This window comes from Dasypus novemcinctus, chromosome 3 (genome assembly GCF_030445035.2).
Source record: "Dasypus novemcinctus isolate mDasNov1 chromosome 3, mDasNov1.1.hap2, whole genome shotgun sequence".
In the NCBI taxonomy this organism is placed as follows: domain Eukaryota; kingdom Metazoa; phylum Chordata; class Mammalia; order Cingulata; family Dasypodidae; genus Dasypus; species Dasypus novemcinctus.
This window is the reverse complement of record NC_080675.1, coordinates 176,424,529-176,452,118: the sequence shown is the minus strand read 5'-3', so window position 1 is coordinate 176,452,118 and position 27,590 is coordinate 176,424,529. Positions and strand designations below refer to the sequence as shown.

General features: G+C 57.6%; 1 protein-coding gene across 6 annotated transcripts in view; it reads left to right on the top strand.

The window, feature by feature from the left end:
* ARNT2 (aryl hydrocarbon receptor nuclear translocator 2) overlaps positions 1 to 26,730 on the top strand; it is a 177,578-nt gene extending 150,848 nt beyond the window's left edge. For all 6 annotated transcript variants that reach the window (XM_058294757.1, XM_058294759.2, XM_004480675.5 and 3 more), the window contains exons 13-19: positions 4,071 to 4,143; positions 4,857 to 4,980; positions 8,447 to 8,546; positions 11,952 to 12,090; positions 12,591 to 12,756; positions 20,365 to 20,501; positions 22,742 to 26,730. In XM_058294757.1, the coding sequence (XP_058150740.1) occupies positions 4,071 to 4,143; positions 4,857 to 4,980; positions 8,447 to 8,546; positions 11,952 to 12,090; positions 12,591 to 12,756; positions 20,365 to 20,501; positions 22,742 to 22,840 (838 nt within the window). In that variant the 3' untranslated portion in view covers positions 22,841 to 26,730. The remainder of the gene's footprint in view (positions 1 to 4,070; positions 4,144 to 4,856; positions 4,981 to 8,446; positions 8,547 to 11,951; positions 12,091 to 12,590; positions 12,757 to 20,364; positions 20,502 to 22,741) is intronic.
* Positions 26,731 to 27,590: the final 860 nt, after the last annotated feature.

The window sequence follows — 27,590 nt, the reverse complement described above, 5'->3', positions numbered from 1 at the left end:
GCCCTCCACCCATCGTTTGGACCCCGAGCCTGTTTCTTCATCTGTAAAGTGAGAACGTTATACGGAGAGTTGTCAGCCAAGGACTGATGGGACCTGGCTGTGGCTGTGATGTTCAGATTTGAGAGGCCTGGCAAATGAAAGACGAGGGTGCAAATCACAATAAAACCAAAAGAAACCTTTAAGAGTAAGAATGCAAAAAACTCCCGTCCTTCTATTGATTGCACTGATCCCTTTTAAAACCTCTGAAAGTCCCCGTTGTTTAGAAAGTTCTCTTCCAGTGCTTCCGCTGTGCGGTGGTTAGAAGCGTGAGCTTAGACTGCCTGCTGGACCGCGTGCTTTGGGGCTTAGCGTTGTCCCTTGGCTCACGCTGAGGCCGGGAGACAGGCTGTGCCTGATAAATCCCCCGTCCTGGCCCCTAGCTCTCCAGCTTGCAATCGCTTGCCTCCCTCCCCGCCTTCCCCTGGGGACCGTCAGCTCCACGAGGGCAGGACCTTGCGGGTCTGAGTCGTCCTCTGTCCCCAGTGCCTTGGCCGTGCCCCTTCACTTGGCCCAGTATGGCTCCCCGCGTGGATGGCTCGTCTGGGCTTAATCCTCAATGGACCATGCCCCGGGCGTCCACCTGAGGTTCTCTCCCAGGTCCTCTGTAGAAAGAGACCCAGACAAGCAGGGGCCCCGGAAGCGGGCGGCATGGCTGGAGGAGCGAGTCGTGTTCAGAACACATAGCTCTGAGTATCGAGAACAAGAGCTCAGAGCTGACTGACTGCTTACATTGTGTTTCTCCCAAGGTGAAGAATCGGGACCCAGGGTGACAGTGGTGGGAGGTAGATTTGGGCTCGCTGGGAGGACAGACTTTTTATCATCATTTCGGTCTGCAAACAAAGCAAGCTGCCATGGGCACCTGGCACGGGAGGTGGCCAGCAGACTGGCCAGGTGCTGTCAGAGATGGGGACAGGGGGTGCATGTCAGGTGTGGGCTGCAGCCGCCCTTCCTCTCTGTACGCTGTTCTTAGGAGCTGAGAAGACAGCAGATAGCGGCCCTGCTTTTTTTTTTTTAATATTTTTTATTAATTTATCTCCCCTTCCCTGCCCCCTCCGCATTGTCTGCTCTCTGTGTCCACTCACTGTGTGTGCTTCTGTGTCTGCTTGTATTCTTGTCAGCGGCACCCGGAATCTGTGTTTCTTTTTGTTGCATCATCTTGCTGTGTCAGCTTTCCCTTTGTGCAGCACCATTCCTGGGCAGGCTGCACTTTCTTTCACACTGGGTGGCTCTCCTTACCGGGCACACTCCTTGCGCATGGGGCTCCCCTACATGGGGGACACCCTTGCGTGGCATGGCACTCCTTGCGCGCATCAGCACTGCGCATGGGCCAGCTCCGCATGGGTCAGGAGGCCTGGGGTTTGACCCTGAACCTCCCATGTGGTAGGCGGACGCCCTATCCGTTGGGCCAAGTCCGCTTCCCGGCCCTGCTTTAGAGTACGGCAGACAGGCTGCCCTTGGAATGAGACGGTCTCGCCTTGCTCCGGCTTCGCCGCCTGCGGGCTGGGTGGTTGTGTCGGGCAGTCTCTCTGCCTTCCAGGCCCTCCCGCTACACCTCCGCCCTGCTCGCTAGCCTGGCAGGCAGGTCAGCCCTTCTCTCTGGCTCCTGGTTGAGTCTCCAGTGGGAGGGGCTGGCAGGAGACAGGACAGAGAGTGGGACGGCAAAGAGGGGCTGGCCTGCCCCTTGAGCCCCGGACGGTGGTGGTTCCCACTGTTGTTGTTGGGGTGCTATTGCCCCTTCTCTAAACCCTCTTTAATGATGCCTCTCAGGGTGTCGTCAGACCTTCAGCATCCCTGGGCCTCGGGTCCTCACCTGTAAGGAGAGGTTTAAACCACACCTGCCTCCAGGGCTGCCGTGAGCCTGACTCACAACGTAAGGCTGCAGGCTCCTGGCAGAGCGCCTGGACTGGGTGCAGGCGACCTTCCAGAGGCTCGCCAGGCCCGGGCTTCGGCCGACTCGGGCCGCCGGGTTCCAGCCACGAGCTCGCAGTGGCCCCTCTCCAGGGACTTCCCCCACAGTCGGTCCACCAGGTGACCGGCCCGCTTCCAGCAGGTGGTGGCCCCCGCTCAGTGGCAGGCTTCCCTCCTGCCCCCTCCTCTCCCCAGCTGCCGCCCTCTCTCGCCCCCCTCACTTCTGCCTGCCTCCTCTGCCCCCTGCCCCTCAGGCCCACCGTGAAGGGGCTCTCCTCTCTGGGACCCGCTGCCTCCCCATCCACGCACAGCCAGGGTCAAAAGAGCCCAGCCACGGGCAGAGGGACCACGGAGACGTTTCGGTGCAAATCGACGAGGACTGAAAAGCCCTGCGCTTTCCTCTTGACGCAGTTGTTTTCCAGCCTCTTTGGAGCGTGTCCACTCACCCGAGACGTATCGCCCGTCACCTTCGCCACACCGAGCTAAACGTTTTGTGCTGGGCTCTCCCACGGGCGCCCCTGCCTACTCCCTGCATTTCCGGATGGTCCCACGGTGGTCACTGCTGGCAGAGTCGTCACTCGTGAATTTAATATACACGATTTTCAGAGTCACTTCCCTCTTAGGCCAGCTCTGCAGTGGCCGTCTGCAGGGACAGCCCGGGCTTCCTTCCAAGGTGACTGCCCACTGCTAGCCCCAGCGGCAGGGCCTCTGCGTGGAGGACTGGACGTTCACTGTGCCCAGTGTGGACGGCCGGGTTGCTCTCTAAGAGGGTTTCATCTGCACACTTCTCCAGCCGAGTGTGGCAGTAGTAGTTGCATCACAAAGCCACCATGTTAAACACATTTTTACCAATTTGAGGTGAAAAATTGTACTTCAGGGTTTTGATTGGCATTGATTTGGGTTATTTTAGTGGTGAAATGTGTGCCTAAGCTGCTTATGATCTGTATTTATTTTTTGCCTGCTCACGTCCTGCAATCGATGCACAGGAGCAGGGATAAGCTTTCATACTGACTTGGATTACATAGGACATCTCGTGACTTTTTCGCCCGCCGTTCCTATTGGCTGAGCTGAAGAGGGCCCTGGGATTCTGTCCCATCTTAGGTTCTTAGCTGTAAGGGCCACTGTCCCTTTAAAGTCACCCAGTTTCCATGTTTTTCACCTTAAAGCAGCCGTGTCGATAAGTCTTTTCCTTTCCTAAGTGGAGCAGCTTGGCAGAGTGGAAAGAGCCCGAGCGGCTTCGAGTCAGACCCTCGCTCTCCCGTAACCACCTGCTGGCCTGGAGATCTGGGCAGCAGCTTAACCTCCTTGGACATCAGTTTCTTCATTGTAAAACGGGGTTAAAGTAACCGCTAGGAAAGTTTAGGATCGAACGAGAAAACATAAACTCCCGCCAGCTTATAGGTAAGGGTTAGCTGAGGCCAGCTGCTTCTTCTGCATTAAACAAGACTGCTTTTCTGAATTGTGGTTGGAAAAGAGTCGGTGTTCTGATATCTTTCTATCCTGCATGAAGTGACGCCATAATTTGCCATTTATTTCTTAAATATCTCAGTGCAGCAACCTAAACTTGAGTCGTGATGTGGGATATAAAAAGCAAACATCGAGAACGGTTTAGAGGTCCAGGGGCAGGGGAGCTGTGGCTCAGCCTGCGCGCCGTGTCTGTCCTCACCACCCCGTTGTCAACTTTTTTTTAAGATTTATTTTGTTAATTTATTCCTCTCCCCTTCCCCCTGCCCCAGTTGTCTGCTCCCTGTGTCCATTCGCTGTGTGTTCTGTGTCCGCTTCTGTTGTTGTCAGCAGCACGGGAATCTGTGTTTCTTTTTGTTGCGTCATCTTGCTGCGTCAGCTCTCCGTGTGTGCGGCGCCACTCCTGGGCAGGCTGCACTTTCTTTCGCGCTGGGCGGCTCTCCTTATGGGGCGCACTCCTTGCGCGTGGGGCTCCCCTACACCAGGGTCACCCCTGCATGGCACGGCACTCCTTGCGCGCATCAGCACTGCGCGTGGGCCAGCTCCACACGGGTCAAGGAGGCCCGGGGTTTGAACCTTGGACCTCCCGTGGGATAGGCGGATGCTCTATCCATTGAGCCAAATCCGCTTCCCCCATTGTTGACTTTTTTGTTTCACAGGCAACTTCAGCAACAGCAGGCGGAGCTGGAAGTGCACCAGAGGGATGGGCTGGCATCCTACGACTTATCACAGGTTCATGTCTGGAAAGCCCTTTCCCGATGGGAACCGTCTCCAGGCCAAAGCGGGGGACCCTCTGGCCCGGGCACTAAACCCAGCCCTCAGCTGGGGCCTCTCAGCCCAAGGGGGCTGTTCCCAGGGCAGAGGGCCTGTGAAGCCCTGCTGCTCCACTGGGGAAACGAGCCTTCGCCAGCCAGTAACGAGGCTGCCCCAGGGCGGTGGGGACTTCAGAAGGCTGTGCACCCGAGGCCCAGGCACAGGGACGCCAGCAGGAGCAGCTGGCACCCCTTCCGTCCCTGCTTCCCAGCAGCTCCCCGGCCTTTTTCCCGTGCCCCCTTCGCCCCCCTTCTCTCCCCTCTCCCCTGCTGCTCGTCCACTGCTTCTGGGAGTTGGCCGTAGAGGAAGGGAAGTATAGGTTGCTATTTGGCCTTTCTCCTAAATTAAGCTATACGTCCCCTTTTCTGGTATTCACAGAAAGTGGGTGGTTTTTCACGTCTCTCTCGCTAAGTGAGCAGCGGGGGTGAACTGCCGTCCTTTCTGTGACCTCCAGCTCGTGGCTCCTCTCCTGGCTTTGGCCTGTGGAGAAGCCCCCTACTCCCCTGTGGAGCAGCCCAGCCTGAGAGCCCGCGATCCCGGAGGGGGGGTCCGGCGGAGGAGACTGGTGGCTGCTGGAAACGCCTTTTCTGTGCCTCACACATGGGCTGCTGTTGTGTTTAATGTGCAAACAGGTTCCTGTCCCCAACCTACCAGGTGGTGTGCACGAGGCCGGGAAGGCTGTGGAAAAGGCCGATGCCATCTTTTCCCAGGAAAGGGACCCCCGCTTTGCTGAGATGTTTGCAGGAATAAGCACGTGTAAGTTTCCCAACGGGGCCTTCCCCGCTGGGCGCTGAGGTGGCGAGCGTGTGGGATGACAGGTTACGGGGGCTTCCGGCCACCTCCAGGTGGCCACGCGCGGAGGCGGGGGGGCCGCGGAGGTGAGTGACCCTCGCAGGCTGTAAAATGAGCACGAGCAGAGGCGTCAGCCCCGGCTAGCCCGGGTCTTCCCACTGAAAAAGCCCAGCGAAGACCAGACCAAAATGTTTAAAGAAACGCACGCCTAGAAACGGTCTGTTTGGTTCTTATTTAATTTGGAGAATAAAGGGAAACTCCTGCAAACATCCAGAGAGAAACCGTTAATTACCTACAATGGAAAATCTTAACTTAAGACTTCTCTACAATATGAAATGCTGGAAGTCAGTAGGGTTAGTAGAGAATTCAGAGGGAAAATGTGTGGAAAATTCAGAGGAACAACTGTCCACTCTCCAAGCTGCCTTGGGAACAACAGAAAGACATCTTCGGATGTGCAAGGACTCCAAATTATACTGTCCACTTGAATTTTCTGAAAAATTTACTCACAGGGAGATTTCACTTGTTTGTAAAATGAATCAAAATATAGAACACAAGACTGGAGATGATAGATTGGAAAAGCAATGGTAGTGAAAAATGAAACCACTAGCACCTAGAATTAATATAAAAGTCATTAGAAGCAAAAAAAAATTTTATTTCAAAATTATTAGAAGACTCAAAATACCAAAAAAACAGAACAAAACAAAAAAACTCAATCAATTCAGCCAAGATACAGGCATGTTTTGGAGTACGAGTAGTAAGCAGAAATTTCTCATCAATATATACTATTCTATCTGATATTTGTAGAGAAATATAGTTCCAACTATGTTTAAAGTGGAAAAAAAACAAAAATTTTTTTAAAAGTTTAAGAAATTGCTAATGGGGAAGATTAAGACTAGAGTAGCAAATAATTTAGATTAATGCCAATTTTGGCCAATATGCCCTTTATGATATGTGTGTGATATGTCTTAATAAATGTAATTTTTCCTCACCAAAAAAAACAAAAAAAACAAAAGGACATCTCACTTCCAGAGACAAGAACATTTTTTAGCAAGTTTGCAAGATACTTAGAAGAAAAATAAAGTGAGATAGCAAAGTAGCATGAAAATCCTGGTAAAATAAATTGATATTCAAAGACCCCTGATTGGTTACTCCTGATTAATATACTGCCAAAAAGTGATACAGCCAAAACAAAATGGAATGAAATGGGACTATTTAACCTGAAAGAATGGGTGGCAGCGAGGCTCTGCAAATCCAAACAGAAGGAAAGCAGCGTCTTCAATATTGCCATAGAAAATTTCAAGGTGTTCAGGAAACAAAGAGCTTTATTTTATGCAGATAAAAGATGTAACCTAAAATGAAGACATAAATACCAAGAACACTGAAACAAGCCAAAATTATTAGAAACAAGAAGATGCTAACAAAGCCAAGTCGTAGTAGATTTCGATATACCTTTCCCCATGTCTACCAGATCAAGTTGATCAAAAAATTAAAATAAGTATGTCAAAGATTAAATAGTATCAGGGATTTCAATATATTTATATTGAATTTCATACCCTATAAACATCCTGGAGCAGTTAGGGGGAAAAAAATGTTCCTTTACTATTTACCCAAACCACATGCAAAAAAAATTAAATGCCTGAAAAAAAGTGGATCGTACTGGGTTTATAATCAAGAAAAGCTCCTAAATCTGCCTTCTTCCTCCTGCAACGTTTAGCCTCCTCTCTCCCTTCCTCCAGACTTGCTCTTTATGCCCAGATGCGGGGCCTTCTGATTAGGTTAAAATACCTCCCTGGCGAGCCTGCGCAGCTCCCATCCCTGCCCTTCCCACCAGGGTGACACTCCCTGGCAGGGCTCCCCAGTCCCTGCAGCGAAAGAACTTGGACCCAAGCACCTGCTCGGGGACTCGGTATTGTTTTAATGACAGAGGTCGTTTACGGGCGTGGGAGGTGGGGCGCACATCTGGGGCACGGCTGCTGGCATCACAGGGGTAAGACGTGCAGGCATTTGGAGCCTGGGGCACCCTCGGATCCAAGGAGAGGTGGTGGCCAGGTGGGCGCACCCCCGTCCGGTTCTGTGTCCGGCACGTCCCCCTTCCTGCTTCTCAAATGCCACCGAAAGCGCCTCCTTCCTCCCTCACTGCAGGCAGACCCGCTGGGGCTTGCGCCATGTCTTCAGCCTCTGGCGGGGAGACGGCCGAGCTTGGCTTTCCACTTACATCTTGTGGCGGCAGAGAAGCGATGGCGACGGCACCACGTTGCCTGCGCCTGCGAGGGGCTCGGGCCCCCTCACGGCCTCCCTGTGGACGGCCAGGGCACATAGCCTGGGGCTGACCCCCGTTTGTCTATCGGTGACCCCATTTCAGCACCTACTGGGTGAGGCCAGGGTGGGGCGGTGCAGGGCGGGGCGGTCCTGGGGCCGCGGTCAGGGCCCTGGGTTTAGACTCAAGCCCTGGGTCCTTCCTCGCTGGCTCGTGACCTTGAGCAAGCTGAGCTGCGGTTGTCCCTTCAATGCCGACAAGAGCAAACCTGCAGACACCCCGCGCGCCTTCAAACGCCGGGCGAAGCGTTTGTGTCAGCCCTAGAGGCAGGTGCTCTTATTACCCCCATTTTCAAGTCGGGGAAACTGAGGCAGAGGAGGGTTGAGTAGCATGGCCAGAGCCACACAGCTGACATAAGATGAGGATGGAGAAGCGGACTTGGCCCAGTGGTTAGGGCGTCCGTCTACCATATGGGAGGTCCGCGGTTCAAACCCCGGGCCTCCTTGACCCGTGTGGAGCTGGCCCATGCACAGTGCTGATGCGCGCAAGGAGTGCCCTGCCACGCAGGGGTGTCCCTGCATAGGGGAGCCCCATGCGCAAGGAGTGCGCCCCATAAGGGGAGCCGCCCAGTGCAAAAGAAAGCGCAGCCTGCCCAGGAATGGCGCCGCATACACGGAGAGCTGATGCAACAAGATGAGGCAACAAAAAGAGACACAGATTCCCGTGCCGCTGATGATGACAGAAGTAGACAAAGAAGATGCAGCAAATAGACACAGAGAACAGACAACTGGGGGGAGGGGAAGGGGAGAGAAATAAATAAATCTTTAAAAAAAAAGATTAGGATGGGTCACACCCACCCCACGGAGTTAGAAGGATTCAGTAAAATAACGCCCGGGACGTATTTCATCCATTCATGTCATCGTCCCGGCTTTCTAAAAGGCTCTGCCCATGCATGGCCTGTGGCCTGAGGCCTAGCGGTCAGCAAACAGCCGCCTGCCACCACCTCGTGCCGGGGAGGCCCTGGGGAGACAGGCGTGCTGGGGGACGGGGAAGAGGCAGCCGCGGAGGGCTGCTCGGGCGCGCGCACCCCTGCCCCCTGTTCTCTGGAGCCGCCTCTGCCATGGGCTGCAGGCAGGGGCCCTCACGTGTGACCCTGTGCTCTTGTTTCCCCAGCGGAGAAGAAGATGATGAGCTCTGCCTCTGCAGCAGGAACCCAGCAGATCTACTCCCAGGGCAGCCCGTTCCCCCCGGGGCACTCGGGGAAGGCCTTCAGGTACGTCCGTCCTCCGGGGGCCCTGGGGCGGCCGCGGGTGCCCGGGGTGAGTTACTCTTACTCTGTGTGCAGAGCACACGCACCTGTGTGCCGTAGACGTGCCTGCCTGCCGGGGAGAAGGGGGTGCGTCTGCACAGCTGGGGCGGAGCTGGGGACCCTGGGCAAGGTGGCAGAAAGTGCCCGTCCCCTGGAAAAGCCCAGAACCAAGTCCAAGAGAGGGGCTGGGTCTCAGTCCAAAGGTCACTCAAGGGCACGAGCAGGGGGTCTCTGTCCTGGGCCTTAGTGTCGAGGGAAACGTGAGGGACATTGAGAATGCCAGCAAAGCCCCTGGAAGCATTGCCCAGCTCCAGTGCCTGCCAGGAAAACAGGAGACTGAACTGGGGAGGACGGCCAGAAGGACAGACTGGCAGTCCTTGGGGAGGGGAAGGGCACTCACCTGCTCACAGAGAGGCTCCCAGCTCCACCCCAGCAGGGTGGGCCCCAGAGATGGCCCAGCCTCCCGCTAGCAGGGCAGAGCCTAACAGAGCCTCCAGGTGCAGGCAGTGGCCTCCCTAGGGGCTGCCCCAGCTCCAAGGCGCTTGGGGGCCTCCTCTAGGAGCAGCAAGTGGCTCAGCACCAGTGGCCAAGCAGAGACTCTGAGCCCCAGAGCTGCGCTGGTGGTCCCGCAGCTCAGCCTCGCTGGCTTGCAGCCCCTTCTGAGGTTCTGGCTACCCCTGGCCTCTGGCAGAAGCTCTCTGGTCTGGGGACAGCAGGACAAGATGACAGCCACCACTGAGTGGTCAGCACTTGCAGTCCCCAAGGCTCTACGGAGCAGCGGTCAAGGTTTGCAGAGCCCTCGTGCTGCAGGGGTGTTTGTGCGTGCAGCACACGATGACAGACAGAGGCCCATGCCAGCCCTCAGCCAGACCACGTGGTGGTTGAATCCTTGTCACTCCCTGCTTGTCCTCTAGGCTGGACAAGAGGGAGCAGGAAGGGGACACAAGGCAAGAAACGGTGAGGGGACAGAGCGTGAGGGGTGAGGGGACGGCGAGGGAGTGTGGCCAGGAAAGGTGTGTCCACTCCTGGGCCAAGCCTGGAAGACAAAGTCGGGTTCTGCTGCCTAAGGGATGCCCTGGGCGAGTGACTGGGCGGTTCAGGTATGGGGGGCAGAGGATGAGACTTGGGGGCCTTGAAAGCTGTGCTGAGGGGGTTGGACTTCATCTTTGATGGCTTTTAAGGAGAAGGGTGACTTGAGGAAATGGTGGCAGTGGTGGAGGGGCAGAGTGGAGGGGTGAGGCTGTAGACAGCCCAGCTAAGATGCTGGTAGTCTCTTGTCTTCGAAACAGAAGAACAGGGTGGATTGCAGGGAAGTAGTGGAAGAAGAGCCAGGCCTAATGGCCAGCTGGCTGTGTGGGGAAGGGGTGAGGCGGTCAAGCACTTGTGTGGAGCCTAGCAGAGGGAGAACACTCACTAAATAGTCTATGGGATGGATGGATGGATGGATGGATGGATGGATGGATGAATGGGTAGATGGATGAATGGGTGGGTGGGTAGATTTTGTGGATGGATGGATGGGTGGATGAGTGGATGGTTGGGTGGATGGATGGGTGGAAGGGTGGATGGATGGGTGGATAGATGGATGGATGGGTGGGTGGGTGGATGGATGGGTGGGTGGATGGATAGATGGATGGGTAGATGGATGAATGGGTGGGTGGGTAGATTTTATGGATGGATGGATGAGTGGATGAGTGGATGGTTGGGTGGATGGATGGGTGGAAGGGTGGATGGATGGGTGGGTGGATGGATGGGTGGGTGGATGGATGGGTGTGTGAGTGGATGGATGGGTGGGTGGATGGATTGGTAGGTGGATGCAGAATGGGTAGGTGGATGGATGCATGGATGATGAAAGAGAAAGGGAGGGACAGAGCGAGGGAGGGGAGGTGACTGTGAGGCCTTACACCTGGGGAACAGGCAGAATTTGCTGTACATGGGCCTGAGCCGGGGTGGGAGGGAGTGGGGTAGAGTGAACGACTCTGGGGTCCAACACGGTCAGAGGCTGGCCTGAGCCTCCACAGAAAGGTACCTCTGCCCGCGTCCTCGGGTACATCCTCAGCCAGAGTCCCTCTGCTTTGGCCCGTGCCTGGCTGCACTGGAAGAGCTGGGCATGGCCTGCCCGTGGCCCCAGGAAGCCCCATCCTTCACCTGGGCACCTGAAGTCGGGCCGGCAGTGCCACGGGCATGCCCTGGAGGGCAGTCAGAAAGTGGTCTCTGATCATACATGGAGCAGAACGGAGAATGGAAAGGAAACCCTGATGCTAAGCGAGGCATTCATTTTAGGAAGATGAGAATAATGTCTCCCTTTTACAATGGCCTTGAAAGGATGTCTGTGGTATTCTTGGTTCCCGCCCCACTTTAGGAAGGACCACATAGCATAGAAAACATTATTAGGACTAGTGACACTTTCCCCCTTCTTCCCTACCGGACCGTCACCTGCCTTTCAAAGCCCAGGTGAAAACCCGCCTCTGCCCGAAGCCTCCTGTGATGGCCCCAATCCCCTCCGCTCTTCCTGCCTGGGCACCCAGCACCCTGCCCTGGGTGCTGAGCTAGCCCCAGAGCTCCGGAAGAGACCTGAAGCAAAGCGTACGTCCCGCCACCTTCCAGCCTTTAGTGAATGTCCTATGGAATCGACACAGCTCAGGAATTGCCCAGTGCCTGCTTAGAAGGAAAGACAAGCGGTCAGAGATTGAGCCTGCAGAAGGCACTGAGGTCAGTGTGATGCACACAGCAGGTGCCTAATAAAGATCTGACAGATTACATTGAAGATGACTGGTAAGAGGCAGAAGAGGTCAGCAGCGAGGTGCCTTGGGCAGCTGCCTGAGGCACTTCAGCTACTTTCCATCAATCAGTTTCTGTTTCTGTTTAAAACAACCCAGCAGCCAGTGTCCTAGTTCCTGAACCCTCAAGCCTTCCAGGCCCCCCCAAAGGAACAAGTTAACCAGAGCACTGAGGAGTCCGTTAACACGGAGACTGATTTTTTTTTTCTTTTAGGAGGTACTGGGGATTGAACCCAGGACCTCATACGTGGGAATCAGGTGCTCAACCACCGAGCTACATCTGCTCCCCCGGAGACTGATTTTTATGCCACGCTGTTCTCTCGGGAACCAAGTTGTCGGTTAAGAGCAAGGGAAGCGCGAGGGACGGGATTGGGACTTAAGTGGAGGGGCGTGCTGGGAGACCCCCCATGGGGAGAACGAGCCCGAGGTGGTCCCAGGACCACTCAGTGAGGCCGAGGAGGCCCTGCAGGGGCAGCAGATGACCGTGTGGCCCCGGGGCTGGCCGCGTGCCACGTGCCAATGGAGCAGCAGGGCGGCGGGCACAGGTGCACCCAGGCAGGACCCTTCCGCTGAGCACTCTCTCCCCTTCCAGCTCCTCGGTGGTCCACGTGCCTGGAGTGAACGACATCCAGTCGTCCTCTTCCACCAGCCAGAACATGTCCCAAATCTCGCGGCAGCTGAACCAGAGCCAGGTGGCATGGACGGGCAGCCGCCCGCCCTTTCCCGGACAGGTACGGATGTCCGGGAGGGCCTCGCCCCCGGCTGCCAAGTGCCGTCCCCGTTGGAGTGGGCGGACACCAGGTGTGCTCTCAGGTTCCCGGCTCAGGACCGCCAGCGCCCTGAGCTGCAGCCCGTCACCCTGTGAGCTGCCCCCAGCAGCCGCACCTGTCTGCCTTCAGGAGTTCCCCCCTCCCGGTCTCGACCTGGGGAATCGGACAAGAAGGGTGCGGGGGTGCTCTGCCAGGCTTTGGCCCCTCGGTCCTCCAGCACCCACCCGACTCCCTGACTGGCGCAGTGAGGACAGGGCCGACAGGTTGAGAGAGCTCCCAGTGCCCAGACCTCTCTAGCCCAGCCACCAGACCGGCCCCCAAACCCCTGGGCCCGCCACCCCGCGCTGGTGCCCGGCGCCCAGCCCTACGCCTTCCGCGCCCGCCCGTGGGAGGTCCGTGGGGCGGTGGGCCGGGGCTGCCTGGGTGATGCTGGCCCTCTGTCTGCTTCGTCCTGGTTTTAGCAAATCGCCTCGCAGTCCAGCAAGACGCAGTCGTCTCCCTTTGGGATTGGCACGAGCCACAGCTACCCGGCCGACCCTCCCTCCTACAGCCCCCTGGCCAGCCCCGCCACGTCCTCGCCCAGCGGCAGCGCCTACTCCAGCCTGGCCAGCAGGACTCCAGGGTTCGGTAGGTGGGGCTGCGGGCCGGGGGCCGAGGGCAGCCAGCCCACGCAGGGCGCCTTCCGGGCATCTGGAGTTCGGGGGGCCCAGCCCCAAGGGCCCAGAGCCCCAGGACGAGGTCTGGAGATTCCCAAGAGCCCGTGCTCCCTCTGGCTGGGAGGTGGCCGGGGGGCGTTCCTAAGAGATGGGGCTTGGACCTGGGTTTCCTGATTTGACTCTATCGTTCCTAAGCCCCCCGCACTCTGTCCCTGGGCTCTGGTGGGATTTGAATGCTATTTTAACCCTTTGTGGCCTTGGTTTTCAAAAACCCCTGTCTAAACTAGGGAACAGTCAGGCGCAGGGCTGACAAACCATGCCAGTAAACACCGTGCGGCTCTTTCTCTCTGTTTAACACTGAAGGAGGGATCCTGTCCCAGCTAGGGACATCTTTCCCAGCTTTGTTCACAAAGCCTCAGGCCTTGAAGGGTTGAGGGACCGCCCCTCCTGGTGCATCTCTCGGAGCCTTTGCCTCGGCCCCTTCCTCCTGGACAGAGGGAACCTTCAGGGGTCCCCCAAGCCCGTGCCCCTTTCCCACAGGGCCGTCCCCTGGTGACGCCTGACCGTGCGGCTCACAGGGCGCTCACTGCAGCATCCAGCCTTCTCGGGGAGCTTGAGGCTGAGCCCACCCAGCTCAGGTTCCGTTCGGCAGGTCAAAAGCTGCCCCTGAAGCTGCGGCTCAGGTCCCAGCCAGTGCGGGGGGGGGGGGGGGGTGGTTTGCCACCGCTCCCCACCTCCGGCAGCAGGCTCTTCCCGCTCAGCCTGCGCTCCTGGGGTGCAGCGTTTCCTGGCCCCTCGCCTGTCCCTCCCCACGGAGCCCCCAGCCCATTTACTCGCAGCGTGCTCTCGGGCTCGGCGGGCAGACAGCCTTGTCGTGTTACTAAGTGACGCTGAGTCGAGAAGCAGGGGCAGTTGCTGTCAAAAGCGTCTGAGTCCCGGCATCGCCCCTGTCCCTGCAGTCTTGTGGGAGGACATTCTGTACCTCTCGAGGCGTCACCCGGGGGTGGGAAAGACCCCTCGCCTCGTCCTGAAGGCAGGCCGGAGTGGGCGGAAGCCCCCCAGGCACCTGGCGCTCCTGGAAAGGGGGGTCGACGGAAGCATTCACGGGTACGAGACCCTATGCTGGGTGCTGGCAAAGCGGAGGGGGAGCCTCGGTCCCTGCCCTGGAGCAGGGCACGGTCAGGGGAGTGTTCACGTAAACAGAGGAGGGCCGGCGCCTGCTCGGAGCGCGCCAAGGCGGGGGGCTGTCGTGTCTCGGGGTCCGGAGAGGCTCGAGGAGAACTGACACTTGTCCTCAGTCAGGCCGAGCAGCAGGTCCTTGTGGCCGTATGCCTTCTGCTCTGTCCACCTGTCCGTTCTGCACTAAGCAGATGCCAGGCCCCAAAAAAGAAATGGAGTGGAGGGGGGCCCAGCTGGGAGGGCCCTGGGCTGAGGCCACTGCCCAGTCGTGGTGGCCGCCGGTCACAGAAGTAGAGTCCGGACACTTAGCAGCCGTCTCTGCAGCTGCCTTTGAGGTATCTCATCTCCAGATAGTGATGATTATTGTTATGACAACAGCTAGCCCTGACTGCTGGGCGTTTTGCACATTTGAAGTCACTTATTGCTTGTCGTCGTCCTATGTGGTAGGTACCACGATTATTTTAATTTTACACATAAATAAACTGAGGCCCAGAGTTTATGAACTTGCCCGTGGCCTCGTAGCTGAGAAGGGGCACAGTTATGCCAGGTGGGCCACATTCAACAGACGGTGTGAAGCATCTGAGCCCCCATCTGCTGCTGGTCCTCAACCACCACCTCTAATCCGCTTTTCAGGGTATCTTAGAACTCAGCAGGAACTGGCTGTCTCAGCAGATGGCCCTTCCAGGGGAACCCCACCGAGGCGGCCAGGGAAGACAGTGTAAAAGGGAGCTGTTTCGAGCAGCCTGGCCGTCACTTGGTAACCTTGATGGAGGCTGTGTGAGTGGAGGCGGGTGAGGATGGAGTGTTTGGGCCGGACTCTAGTGGAGTGCGCAGGTGACCAAGCAGGAAGAAGAAGCTGAAGGGGAAGGAGGGAGGGAGACCTGGAGACAGGCGGGTGCTCAGTCCCCTGCAGCGAGGAGGCTGCTAGAGGGGAGCTGCAGGTACGGCAGACGTGGGGAGGACACCTCGCGGCGGAGAGCGGTGTCGGCAGGGGGCCTGAGGGTCCTGGGCTGCTGGGCTTCTGCCTTGAGCTCTGTAGAGAGTGGGAAAACCAGCCACCTCCCCTGCAGAGGGCCCACGGAAAGAGGGGTGTGACTAGGGAGAGTTCCGGGGGTTGGTGAGGACGAGTGCCCCTCGGGATACCGTGGAAAGGGTGTGGGATGAGAGTGGGTGAGTGGAGAGGGCAACAGCAGTCTCCATTAAGAGCCAGGTTCATTAATTATTAAATAAATGTAAGGCAGATAAAACCACCGGCAGGAGGCCCCGTCACAGCCCTGCGCCTGCGCCTGCGCGGCTGAATGGCTTCCCAGCGGCCTCTCTGAGGGCATGGGTTGGACAGTTCCACCTGGGGGCCTGCTGGTCGAGCACCCGCAGGACGAGCCTTCCTGGTCACTAGTGATCCAGGCACCCCCACCCAGGATGAGCCTCAACTGGTCACTAGTGATCCAGTACCCCCAGGATGAGCCTCAGCTGGTTACTAGTGATCCAGTACCCCCAGGATGAGCCTCAGCTGGTTACTAGTGATCCAGTACCCCCAGGATGAGCCTCAGCTGGTTACTAGTGATCCAGTACCCCCAGCAAGAGCTTCAGCTGCTTACTAGTGATCCAAGACCCCCAGGACAAGCCTCAGCTGGTTACTAGTGATCCAAGACCCCCAGGACGAGCCTCAGCTGGTTACTAGTGATCCAGTACCCCCAGGATGAGCCTCAGCTGGTTACTAGTGATCCAAGACCCCCAGGACGAGCCTCAGCTGGTTACTAGTGATCCAGTACCCCCAGCAAGAACTTCAGCTGGTTACTAGTGATCCAAGACCCCCAGGATGAGCCTCAGCTGGTTACTAGTGATCCAAGACCCCCAGGACAAGCCTCAGATGGTCACTAGTGATCCAGGCACCCCCAGGACGAGCCTTAGCTGGTCACTAGTGATCCAAGCACCCTCAGGATGAGCCTCAGCTGGTCACTAGTGATCCAGGACCCCCAGGACGAACCTCAGCTGGTCACTAGTGATCCAAGCACCCCCAGGACGAGCCTTAGCTGGTCACTAGTGATCCAAGCACCCTCAGGATGAGCCTCAGCTGGTCACTAGTGATCCAGGACCTCCAGGACGAGCCTCAGCTGGTCACTAGTGATCCAAGCACCTGCCGGACAGGCCTCAGCTGATTACCAGTGATCTAAGCACCCGCAAGACGAGCCTCAGCTGGTCACTAGTGACCCAAGCACCTGCCGGACAGGCCTCAGCTGGTAACTAGTGATCCAAGACCCCCAGGATGAGCCTCAGCTGGTTACTAGTGATCCTAGCAACCCAGGACCTACCTCAGCTGCTGAGAAATGGGCCTGCCGGGTTCCAGCCGGCCTGGGGAGCCACCAGCTGTTTTGTCCGTGAGCATTCAGGAGTCAACCCACAGCCTCTCTTGAGTTTCAGGTCTCCCGAGTGACCTCGAGCTGTACTGCCGCTGTGCGTGTGCTTCCAGTCTTCATTTCAATGTCGTTTGACTTGGGTCACAGTAAAACACCCACTTGAGATGCTGCGTGCAGAAGCAGAGCTAAGAAAGCACTTACGAAGTATTTTCGAGTCCAAGCACTTATTTCTTAAAAAGCTAAGTGAGAAAGGCGTATCAGGCCCTGTCAGGAGACAGAAAGTAAACCATGAACTTGAAGAGGAAACCTTGACCATGAAGAGGACGCTAAGGAATGCAGGGAAGCAGCTTCATCTGTAAGGCTAAGGGAAGCAGACGGAAAAGGAACTAAGAATTTGGAAGAGGAGGTCCTACCCCAGTGAAGGTTGGGGAGGCAACCACAGAAACACAGCCCACCAGCAGTGAACAAATTTGCCAGAGGGCGTGGGCTGCAGTCGGGCTGTGGAAGCAGCCTGTGGGGTGCAGGTGGCCCAGAAGTGGTCCGTAGTAAATCCATTGGGTGGCCAAGAATTCCAGTGCTGAGTGCCAGCAGGCTGGCTAGTTTGCTGGAGGCAGCCTCTGGACGGTGGAGACCCTCACCAGAAAGTGCCTGCCCCTGGACTTCCTGCCTACTGCTGGTAAATGCACTCAGCCAGAAGGAGAAGCCCCCTCCTCTGCTGTGTCTCGCACTGTACCCCACGCCCTCCATTGACAAAGACTGACATTGCACCAGCTGGCAAAGGAGAAATGCTTACAGCATCTGATATCACAAAGCAGGGCCAAGTAAGATGGAATTAGAGCTAAGAGGCAATAGACTGATAGCGGGCAGAGACGTGCATGTGTGTGACCTGAATTCCCAGATTGGACAGTTTGTCTCATCCACCAGCAGGCATCTGTTCAGTGAGTTAACGGTGATTCTTGGAGAAATGCAGGGAGCCAAGCACACGGGTTACCAAATAAGAAGCGGCTCTGGGAGGCTGCAGCAGAGCAGGCTTCTCTTACCCAGCTCACTCTGCAGGTGGCATGTGTGCCCTTTCAGTAGTGGGTCTAAATTAACGTTCTCTCCGTCAGAGTGCTCCTGGATGTAATGGCTTGGCAAACACGCATGCCCCCTGCCTGTGCATTGCATGCTTCTCAGTTTAGAAAGAGGTAGCTGAAGCACTGCATTCATGCATGACACCAGTCACAGCCGGTCAAATCAGATCAAATCTGGTCACACACTCTACACTCCAAGGAGGTGCATCCTTTACAAAGTTTGAGAAACACATCCACGTAACCGCCCTTCCTTAAAGGAGCCACGTCCATCCTCGCCTGCCTCACCAGATTCACCTTTGGAGAGGGGGATGGAAAGAATTCGTCATTTCCAAAGTGTCTGAAGATTCTTTCCATGATAAATAGGGCAAATAATTGAGGAGTGGGGTGAGGTAGACCCAGTGAGGCCGGGGGTCAGCTTCCGGTAACCGGCAGCATTTTGCAGACACATCCCCCTCCCTGTCCCCAGCCCCTGCCCCAGACTCAGCCCTGTGCGTTCTCACCAGCGGGGTGTAGACTTTCCCCGGCAGAAGTCTTGTGCCGCTGGTGATCCTTGTTGTGAGGAGCACACGGTGACTTTTTTGACGACAGGGCATTGGTAGGGGACAAGCTGCCGTCGTGGCTCCGTGTTGATTGTATCCAGTGGTGCCCCACTCATGTTTGGGGTTGGACGGTTCTCCGCTGTGGGGCCGTCGTCCTGCACATTGTTGGGTGTTCAGCAGCCCCTGGCCTCGGCCCACTCGATGCCGGGCACACCCCTCCATTTATGATGATCAAAAGGGGCTCTGCTGCTTGAAGGACCAGACTCATAGATACGTGCGACAGCGCTGAGGCTCCGGACAGTGCCAGATGTCCCCTAGGGCACAAAACCCTTCCCAGCTGAGAAGCACTGAGCTAAGCAAGCCACGTCAGCCCTCTGAACAGGACTTCAGGTGAGCCCTGAGTCAGCTGGGTCTCACGAGGAAAGCATTAGGATGAGGGGAATTAAAGGAGTGACGTCCAGGTCGGAAGAAGGAAACATCCAGCTCCTGCTCCCACGACCTCGGGATGCCCAGCTCCTCAAAGTTCTGACGCTTGGTCAGTTCTGACGCTTGGTCTGAAAGACACACACACACACACACACACACACACACACGGCCCCTGGGCACCTCCAGCAGGGCTGAGCAGCCGAGGCCTTGCACTCGTTATTCCTTTCTGGACTGGTACTGCCCTCGCTGAGAGGGAAATCTGGGGAGGTGAGGTGACTGCTTTAGACACGAGGAGTCTAAAGAGGACGGAGGAGATGTGCCCCCAGGCACAAATGCCTGGACCCCCAGCTTAGGGGGAACTGGGGCTATGAACACCGCCAGCGCTCACGTTCATCGCCCCGCCCTTCCCCCCAGACCCCGCACAGCCAGGGGTCACTCCGCAGGCACCCCCGCCTCCACGACGTCTCAAACCCGTCCGCGTCTCTCCAGCTCGCTTTTGGTTCCAAGCTTTGGCCCCCGCCATTTGTGTCAGCCTCCTCATGGGCCTCCTTTCCTCATGTCTCGTCCACTCCGTTCCTTTCTCACGTCAGTGACGGAGGGACCTTTCCCAATGTGCACGTCAGAAAATGCAGATTTCCTAGGGCCAGGTGGCACGATGGCACAGAGCACGGCTGTGCGAGGGGCACCCTTTCAAAAGTAAGCCCCGGGGTGCAATGACGCAGTTTCCCCACTGGTGCCTGTTGCCAGGCGTGTAGATTTTATCACGGAATCCCACGGGCACGGCGAGCTTCAGTCTCCCTTGTGCTGAAGGAGGGGTCGCGTCCTTCCCTTGCTGGGGTCTTCACCAGCCGCTGTCATCAAGCAGGGTTGGAAAAGTATGGGGGGGGGGCGCTGAAAGGGAGCGTGTTTGCTTAGAGCCAGTTAGGTCTCAGGCGGTGTGTATGGGGGCGTGTAGGCACCAGAGTTGCTTCTCCCTGAACTCTTTCTAGCCTTACCTCTGGTCAACCCAGCACCCACCCTCCGGCGGGGTGAGGGAGCCTAGTGGTCAGCGTGGTTGTTACAAAGAGCGAGAGAGCCAGCGTGGCCTGTCCTACAGCACCAGCGTGACCCAGAGCCTGACGGAGAGCGCGACGGAGAACCCATTGCCTCCAAGGTGTCCCTGAACGATCTGAAACCAGAAATCATTTTCCTGGGTTTTTTAATGTGCCTTCAAACAAATGAATCATTTCTGCCGTAATCTTTTTTTAAATATGCTTTTTAAAATTTTTAAATGACACTTAGATCACAATAATGGCATAATCTTATAAAGAGGTTATGCAAAATTCTTATTTTTCCTACTGTCTGCTTCTCCATTGGGTATTCTTTGTAAACTATAGATGGAAGCAGGTTGGCTCTCATCCTAGGTTAATTTGCCGAGAAGCCTTCTCTTCTTGTCTGAGCGGAGCCCAGAGTCCTTCCCTCCCAAACAAACTGATGCTCAGACACATCCAGCTAGAGACAAACGGTAGAAGGACCAGGCAGAATGCCACGGACGGCTCCAGCAGGTGACGCAGAGGGGGCACGGGCAGCTGCTGGGTTAACGCTGAGGCGAGGCGCCCCCCGGCAGACCCAGCTTCCCTTGAACGAGAAGCCCCCTTGGCAGGGGAGTGGCACATGGCATGTCTTCATGCCAACATGAGCCTCTCCCCACCCCTGCCTGGATGTGGCCGTCCAACCCCAGCCCCCACTACTGGTCACAAGGGGCCCAAGGAGCCCGAGCCTTCAGCCACCCTGGCCACCTGGCAGGGGGACCCCGGGCGAGCCCAGCGCCCACACCGCTCCTCGCAGAGCTCCCATTCCTTTCGCCCACTGACCGCTGCCGTGATAAAGTGACCGAGAAAGTGGCCGGGGGCCGTGCGCCCGGAACGCCTTCCGAACGGGCGGCCGTGTGAGCCGCGCTGGCCCCGGGGTCTTAGGAACCGCAGGCGGCTTGTAACGGGCGTGTCCCGTCCGTCGGCTCTTTCAGCTGAGAGTGGCCAGAGCAGCGGGCAGTTCCAGGGGCGGTCCTCGGAGGTCTGGTCGCAGTGGCAGAGCCAGCACCACGGCCAGCAGAGCGGCGAGCAGCACTCCCACCAGCAGCCCGGGCAGACCGAGGTGTTCCAGGTAAAGCGTAGGTACCCGCGCCACCTCTGTGCCCCTCTCCCGCGTGCCCATGGGCCACGCGGCCCCGAGCTAGAGGGGGTCCAGGGGCAGAAGGCCCCGGCCTGCCCCACCGGAAGCCTCAGGGCCACCGGGGAAGGGCTGCCTGCGGCCTCTGCGCTGAGGCCAGCCAAAGGGGCCGCTGCAATCCGAGGCCCCCCAGCCCCCAGTCCAGGGCCACCGGGGAGAGACGCGGAGCTTTAAGAGAACAAGGGGCCTGGCCCGAGGCTGCGCCTTCGGCCACTCCCAAGGGCTCCAGGCCCCTCCCAGCCTCGACCGCGTCCGGCTGCCGACCCCCTCCTCACCGCTGCCTCCGCCGGGAGGGGCGGGATATCCCGGTCCTGGTTCAAATCCCAGGCTTGCCCCTGCCCCGCGCCGCTGCCCACCTGCCCGTTAGGTGAGGCTCCCAGGGCACCTCGCCTTGCGCTTCGAATCCTGTCGTTGGAGAGACTCCCGGCCCATCCCCACTGCCTAGAGCAGAAGGGCCTGAGAGCCCTGCTGGCGTGGACCCTGCTGGAGGTCCCTGTCCCCTTGGGGGTCCCCCGACCCCACTTTCACTGGGAGTGTTCTCGCTGGAAGGCACCACGTGCAAACCCGCCAGCCCCCCAGCCTAGCGCTCGACCATCCCACCTGCCGGGAGAAGGTGGAAGGCGCCTTGTAAGGGGCGAGCGCGCCGGCTAAGCGAGGACCGCGGGCAGGAATCGCCCTCTTGGGGGGTTGGGACCCCTAGACTCCTCGAGGTCAGCCCTCCATGTACCCCCCTCCCCATCCCAAGCTCCTTTCCTACCAAGTCGACCAGAACCTTCCCAGGAAAGGTCAAGAGTCCAGGAACCGTTCAAGATCTCCCGGGGCAGCACCCTGTAAACACACAGAGCAGCGCCTCGCCCGGGCTGACCTGCAGGAACTGCCCCTCCTTCCTCCTTCCTTCCTTCTGGAAGTCCCCTGGCTCTTGCCCATCCTCCGGCCTCACATCCACCCTGGGAGCTAAAATTCCCTGAAAGCAGACCTTGATGGCCATGATGCCAGAAAGAACTCTGGGTCAAATAAGTTTTGTGAAACACTGATGAGAGTATCCCAATCTCTTTGTCTTGCAGGACTTATCAGAGTCTTTATTATACTAATGAGGACTGTGAATTTCTAGGAGGTAGGCAAAGGAGGCCTTGATTCCCAACCTGACTTGTCCACAGAACTCTGTAACCCCCACACGGTATTTCCTGGGCCCAGAATCCCAGGGAAAACCCCAGCGGAAAGTTGCCATAAGGAATTGAAATAGTGCCGCGTCCGTGTCCCGGATGGCTGGTCCTTGAAGGCCTGAGTAAGACTGAGCATCACGATGCCCCGGCTGGGCCAGCCCTCGACGAGCAGTGAGGACGGCCCTGAGCGCCTCCACCACGCCCCCTCCCCTCTCCCGCTGCAGGTCATTGCTGTCGCGTTTCGAGCGGGGTCGGTGCCAGGCGGGGTCTCCCCGCAGTGGGGCTCTTCCCGCCCTGTGTCCCTGGCGTGGCTTAAACTAGACAAACGTTGAATCCTGGAGTTGTGTGCCGGCTGGAATGACCGCTCCAGGGGAGGCCACCGCCCGGGTCTCTGTCGTTTTGTTGTACAAGACGAGCGAGGTTCAATTATTTACGTATAGAAAGGTCAGGACTCAGGAATGATTTTGAGAAGGAAAAATGATTTATTGACGGACAGCCAGACTCGGGAGCTTTTCGTTTCAAACCCAAGCCCCGAACGAGATTTTTGAGTCCCTTTTATACAGAGAGGAAGGGCCAAATGGTCCTTTTGTTTCAGTTCTCAATAGGCTTGAATTAGCATAGATCTTCCACATCCTAGGTAAGCTGTTAGCATGGCCTTCATACATTCTAGGTAAGCTTGTAGCACACTTGGTCTGCATTTTTATAGAGTTTGCATTGCTAAATTGTTTCACCAGGACTGGAGTTGTCATAGTTACCAAGGGCAGGGCTGCAGTTCTCACTGTCCCAAACGCACCGCACAGAACACATACCGCTCAGGTTATCTACGAATATACAAACAGCCCCCCACCCATAGCCTGCATCAGTTTGAGGACCCCCAGAGGGCCGCGGGCATGTCTCGGGGCTGCCCCCGTTAGAGAGGTGCCCGTGAGGGCGAATGGCAGGCCAGGCTGCTGGGACCCGCCGGCGCGGCGACGATGACCGACGCGGCCGCGGCTCTCCTCTCTCCCGCAGGACATGCTGCCCATGCCCGGAGACCCCACCCAGGGCACCGGCAACTATAACATCGAGGACTTCGCCGACCTGGGCATGTTCCCGCCGTTCTCCGAGTAGCCGCGGGCGGCGCCCTCCGAGCCGTGACGCCGGCGCCCGCGCGCAGGGGGCCCCCCTTGCCCGCCCCGCCGCAGCCCACCCACCAGGAGGCGTGTCACCCCCCTGCTCCCGGAGCCCGCCCCTGCCCGGCTCTAAGCCGCGGCCGCCCTGACGCTGCCCGCGGCGCTGGTGGACCTTTGGGCCCCGCTGTATTTATTCCATTCACTTGTCCTTGTGTGCGTGGGAGGGGAGCGCGGGGCGAAACCTGGCTGGGAGCAATCTCTTAAGAGACAGCGAACACCTGTAAAAGGCTCAGGTGCGCCCCCGCGGCTGAGGCTTTCTTCCTGCTTTTAACCCCTGCTGCACGGCGGGGCTCTGGGGACCCGGCAAAGAGGCCAGCGGGGCGCACAGCCTTTGCTGCCAGCTGGAGACGAGCGGGCAGCCAGGGACGCGGGCGCTGGCTCCCCCACCACCCAGCCTGGACTGCGCGCGCCCGGGGCACCTGGGTACTTGGTGCCCTGCCGTGAACGTCCTGTCCTGACAGATCTGTTGTACCTCGTGTCTGTTGTGTGACCAGAGTGAGAGTATAGAATCCTGAGGGTGGAGGGAGCGCGAGAACCCACGGGTCCCCCAACCAGAGGGGCCCGGGGCTCTGGGTGTCGGACGCTGTCGGCCTCGGCCGGGAGCTGGGAGCCGGGCTGTGCCACTGGGTTCCCCGGAGTCGCAGCCGGGCACCTCCCCGCTCCTCGGTAAAGGCCCTGGTGGAGAGTCAAGGCCGCCCCGTCTTCGAGAAGCCAGCCCCTTCCCCCACAGGAGGCCCCTGGGACCCCTGCCCCTCTCTCACTCAGGCCGCTGTGTTCCCGATTCTGCGTGGCATTGGCACCTTCTCCCCGCTCGGCGCCGCGGGACGGCCGCCTTCCGCCGTGTCCCGAGCGACCAGGTGCCTCGGCCCTGCTGTGGACATGTGAGTGGGTGGCCACAGGCCCCGGCCCCGGGTGGCCTCCGTGCCGGCCTCACCAGGGCTGCGCAGTGGCCCTGGGGGATCATGGCGCGCTCAGCGTGGAGCCGGGAGCCTGCCTTCCCTCCTCCAGGCTGCCCCGGTTGCTTTCTTCGTCCAAGTGGGGGCACAGGGACCTCTGGGGAGGCAGAGCACGGTCTCGGGCTGCCGCTCGGGCTCTGGCCTGGCTCTGCCACGCGCCCGGGGGCCTTGAGTTCCTGGGGTGGACACGAGACAGGAGCGAGCGTTCCTCGGGAGAGCCTTCTGCCCGGCCCCCTGCCTGCGGCCTGCCCCTAAGGTCTGAGGGCACGGGTCTAAGAGTCCATCCCCCCACGCCCGTGGCACTAGCAAAGGCTCTCTCTGCCTCCCTAGTTGTCCTCTTTCCGTGACAGCCAACCTTGTTTCCCATCCACATCCAGCGGACGGACTGAGCCCCCAGGGGGCAGAAGCTGCGCGTGGCTGCCGCAGGGCAGAGTGGGGGTCCCTGCCCACAGGGAAGGCCCCCAGGCCGCCCCTCCTGGCCGGGCACTGCTCGGTGGTGAAAGCTGCAACAACCGCGCCCCCGCCCCTGGCCTCGGGAGGGCCCTGGCAAGGGGATTTGGTTCTAGTGCAGGGCAGCCTGGGGGCGGGTCTGCCGTGGGCCCTCGAGAGCTCTGAGCAACCCCCCGTTGGTCCAGGGGCACCGGGCGGGGCTCTGCCAACACCGGGGTGGGGGGCGGCCCCCACAAGAGCCGAGCCTTGGTGGGAGCCGGCTCTGGGGGGTTCCCGCCCCTGGACTAGAACAGCACTGCTCATGTTCTTAGTGTTGGTTTAGGCCGCTCGTGTCTGACGGGGCCGGGCCTGGGGTTTGGACGCACATGGCCTTCTCCTCCCTGCGGAGCCCTTTTGCTCCTACGGGGAGTCGGTGGTTGTGGCCGGGCAGAGCCCAAGGGCACAGGACCCGGCACAGGCTTCCGGTGTGCCCGGCCTCACCAGCTCTGGCTTCAGCGCCTGGAGCTGGCCCCAGGCAGCGGGCACAGAGATTTCCAAACAGAAGGCACGAAAAGTAGCTTTCGGATGAAAGAAGGGTTTTTCGGTGAAAAGAAAACAGACTTTCCCGGCCTCCAGCCCGCGAGTGAGGAAGTTCGAGGGGTCTTAGGTTGGAGTTTCCCTTCTGCCTTTTTGGAAGTTGGGAGCTGGCGTGGGTGGGTGAATGAGCACCTTTGCTGGGAAGCCTGCAGAGCATCCGGGGACCAGAGGAGCGTGGCAGCGCCTGGCTCGCACGCCCTCCATCCGCTGCGCTCGCTTCGGCCCGGTGCCCGGCCCTGGAGCTTCCGGGGATGATGAAATCCAGCCTTGAGCAGACAGCCCCAGCCTGCCCGCGTCCAGCACTGGTCTGGGAGCAGCCGCGGGGATCCCACCGCCTTGCGTCCCGAGCCTTTACCGTTCCTCACTCCACTGTCTGGTCGTGATTCTACAAAGCCGTCACAGGGCCAATAAGAGAATAGAGGAGAAGGAGGAGAGGAAGCCCAGGGCTGGAGAATCGCACACCAAGGGCTTCTCCACCAAGCTCCCTGGAGAGAAACAAGGAAGAAGTAGAGCCCTGGAGGGTTGGATTGTCCGGGTTTGCGGAAGAACCTCCCCTGCCCGTCCTGCCCAGCCTGGAAGCGGGAGCGGCTCCGTCGGCCCCAGCAGATGCCTCTCCTCCTGGAGACGGAGTCCGAGCCCGACTGGAGAGGCAAGAGACACCTAGGGCTTGTTCGCTCCCACGGCCCACTTCCTCTCTCGCCCCTCGTCTGAGCTCCTAGACTTTCCACTGGCTTTCTTTAGGCTCTGCAAGCAGGTGGTTGTCCCTAGAAGAGGGCCCTGTGGTGGCTGCCTGAGCCACTGGAGCACACGAAGGCAGCGGCACTGGGGCTCCTCCATGCCTGGTAGCTAAGGGTGCTACTAAATGTCACTCCCTGCTAGTTTGGCTCTTCCTTTGGTTTCAGGGAGTTGTAGAGCCACCGCAAACAGCCACATTCTTCTCTGTTCTCCAGGGTAGCCAGGTCAACCCTATTGTTATTTCATGGACACCTGTTACAGATAGTGGGAAGATCCTGATAGCTAATGAAACATACTTTGGGGAGCTTAAACCTTCCATGTCTGCAAAGTGACTGTCTAGACGAGCCACACCTAGAGATGTCAGTGCTGCCACTAGCCTCAGCCACAAGACGAGGGGGGCCTGGGGGCCCCGAGGGCAGCGGGAGGTGGTCTCCCCTACAGCAGTCAACACTCACATTTCCGTAGCAGTTATGACCTGTCGCTCGGGCAAGAGCGAGCCGTTACCTAACACTAGTCAAGGGCAGGTCAGAATAGAAGCACTCCTGGTATTACTAGAAAGTGTGACCTTGCTCACTAAGTGTCTGCATCCTGGCTTCCCAGGGGTCCATGGCCGCCCCCAGCCCCATCTCGTGTACAAGGGCCTGTGAGCCAGGACTGTCCCCCTTCTCGACTGCCTGAGTCTTGGGAAACCCGAAGCACCACCACACCACCGTGCGGGCCCGTTTTCACGTGTCGATGTGCCCAGATTGGGAACCAAAGCTGGTTTTGTGGTCCAGCCCCTGCCAGAGTCTGGGCGCCAACCGTGGAAGCACCGAGATGAAGGCCCTGCAGGCTGTGCAGGAACAGGGCAGCTTGCTTCCCGTGACAAACTAGTTTTCCTCTAAAAGCAAAAGATTTCTCAGAGAGGCTTCAGTGGAAAATGTAAGCACTTAATTGTTTCTCTTTTAACTTTTTTCTTAAGGATGTGAACTGTGCTGTGGATAAAGCATAATTTGTATTTCTTGAATGGTCTCTATGACTAACAGTCATTATGTTGAGTGTGTATATGTGTAACTAATGTAACTGCCTTTTAAAATTTCATTACACAATAAAAATGGCTTTGCTCTGCACAGTGATTAGTCCAGGCCAACTTTGAACCATCCGAGCTTGTCCCTCGGAGTTTGGGATGTATCCACCTCTTAAGGGCTGTATCGCGTCATCAGCAGTAAAGGGGGTAGAGCACACCCTGTGCCGAAGAGTGGGCACCAAGGCTTAGAAGAAGAAAGTAACATTCCTTGAGCTTCTTTGTTGGGCAAGGTTCTCTACAAGATTCTTTGCCAATGCTAATCATGACAAGCCTCTGTTATGTGGTGCTTATTCCTGGTTTACAGATGAAGAAACTGGGACTTGGAGAAGTTGTGACTTATCTAAGAACAAACAGGAAGGAAGTGGAAGAGCCAGGATTTGATCACAAAACCCTGTGTATATTGTCCTTTTCAAACACTTTTTTTTTTAATTCTCCCAAAATTAAGTTAGTTTTTCAACAAGCTTAAACTTCTAAGCAGTACTCGCCAATCCTAACCTTTCTCTGAAGAAGAGGGCCATGTGGGCTCCACAAAGTGGCAGACAAATCACTGGAAAGCCTTCTCTGTCCAACACCTAGCTTTTGCTTTTTTGCTTACAGCTTTGAGGTATTATTAACATAGAGTGAACTGCACATATTTAAAGTATACATATGAGGAAATCTTTGTGACCTTGAGTTAGGCATAAATTTCTTAGCTCCTATACCAAAAGCATAATCCATTAAAGAATAAAAGAATCAAATTAAGAACATCTGCTTTTCAAAAGACACTGTTAAGAGAATGAAAAGATAAACCACTGACCGTGAGAACACATAAGCATAGCATATCTGACAAAGAACTTGCATCCAAAATATATGACAATTATGACTACAAAATAGGCCAAAAGAAATTTAGACATTTTACCAAAGAA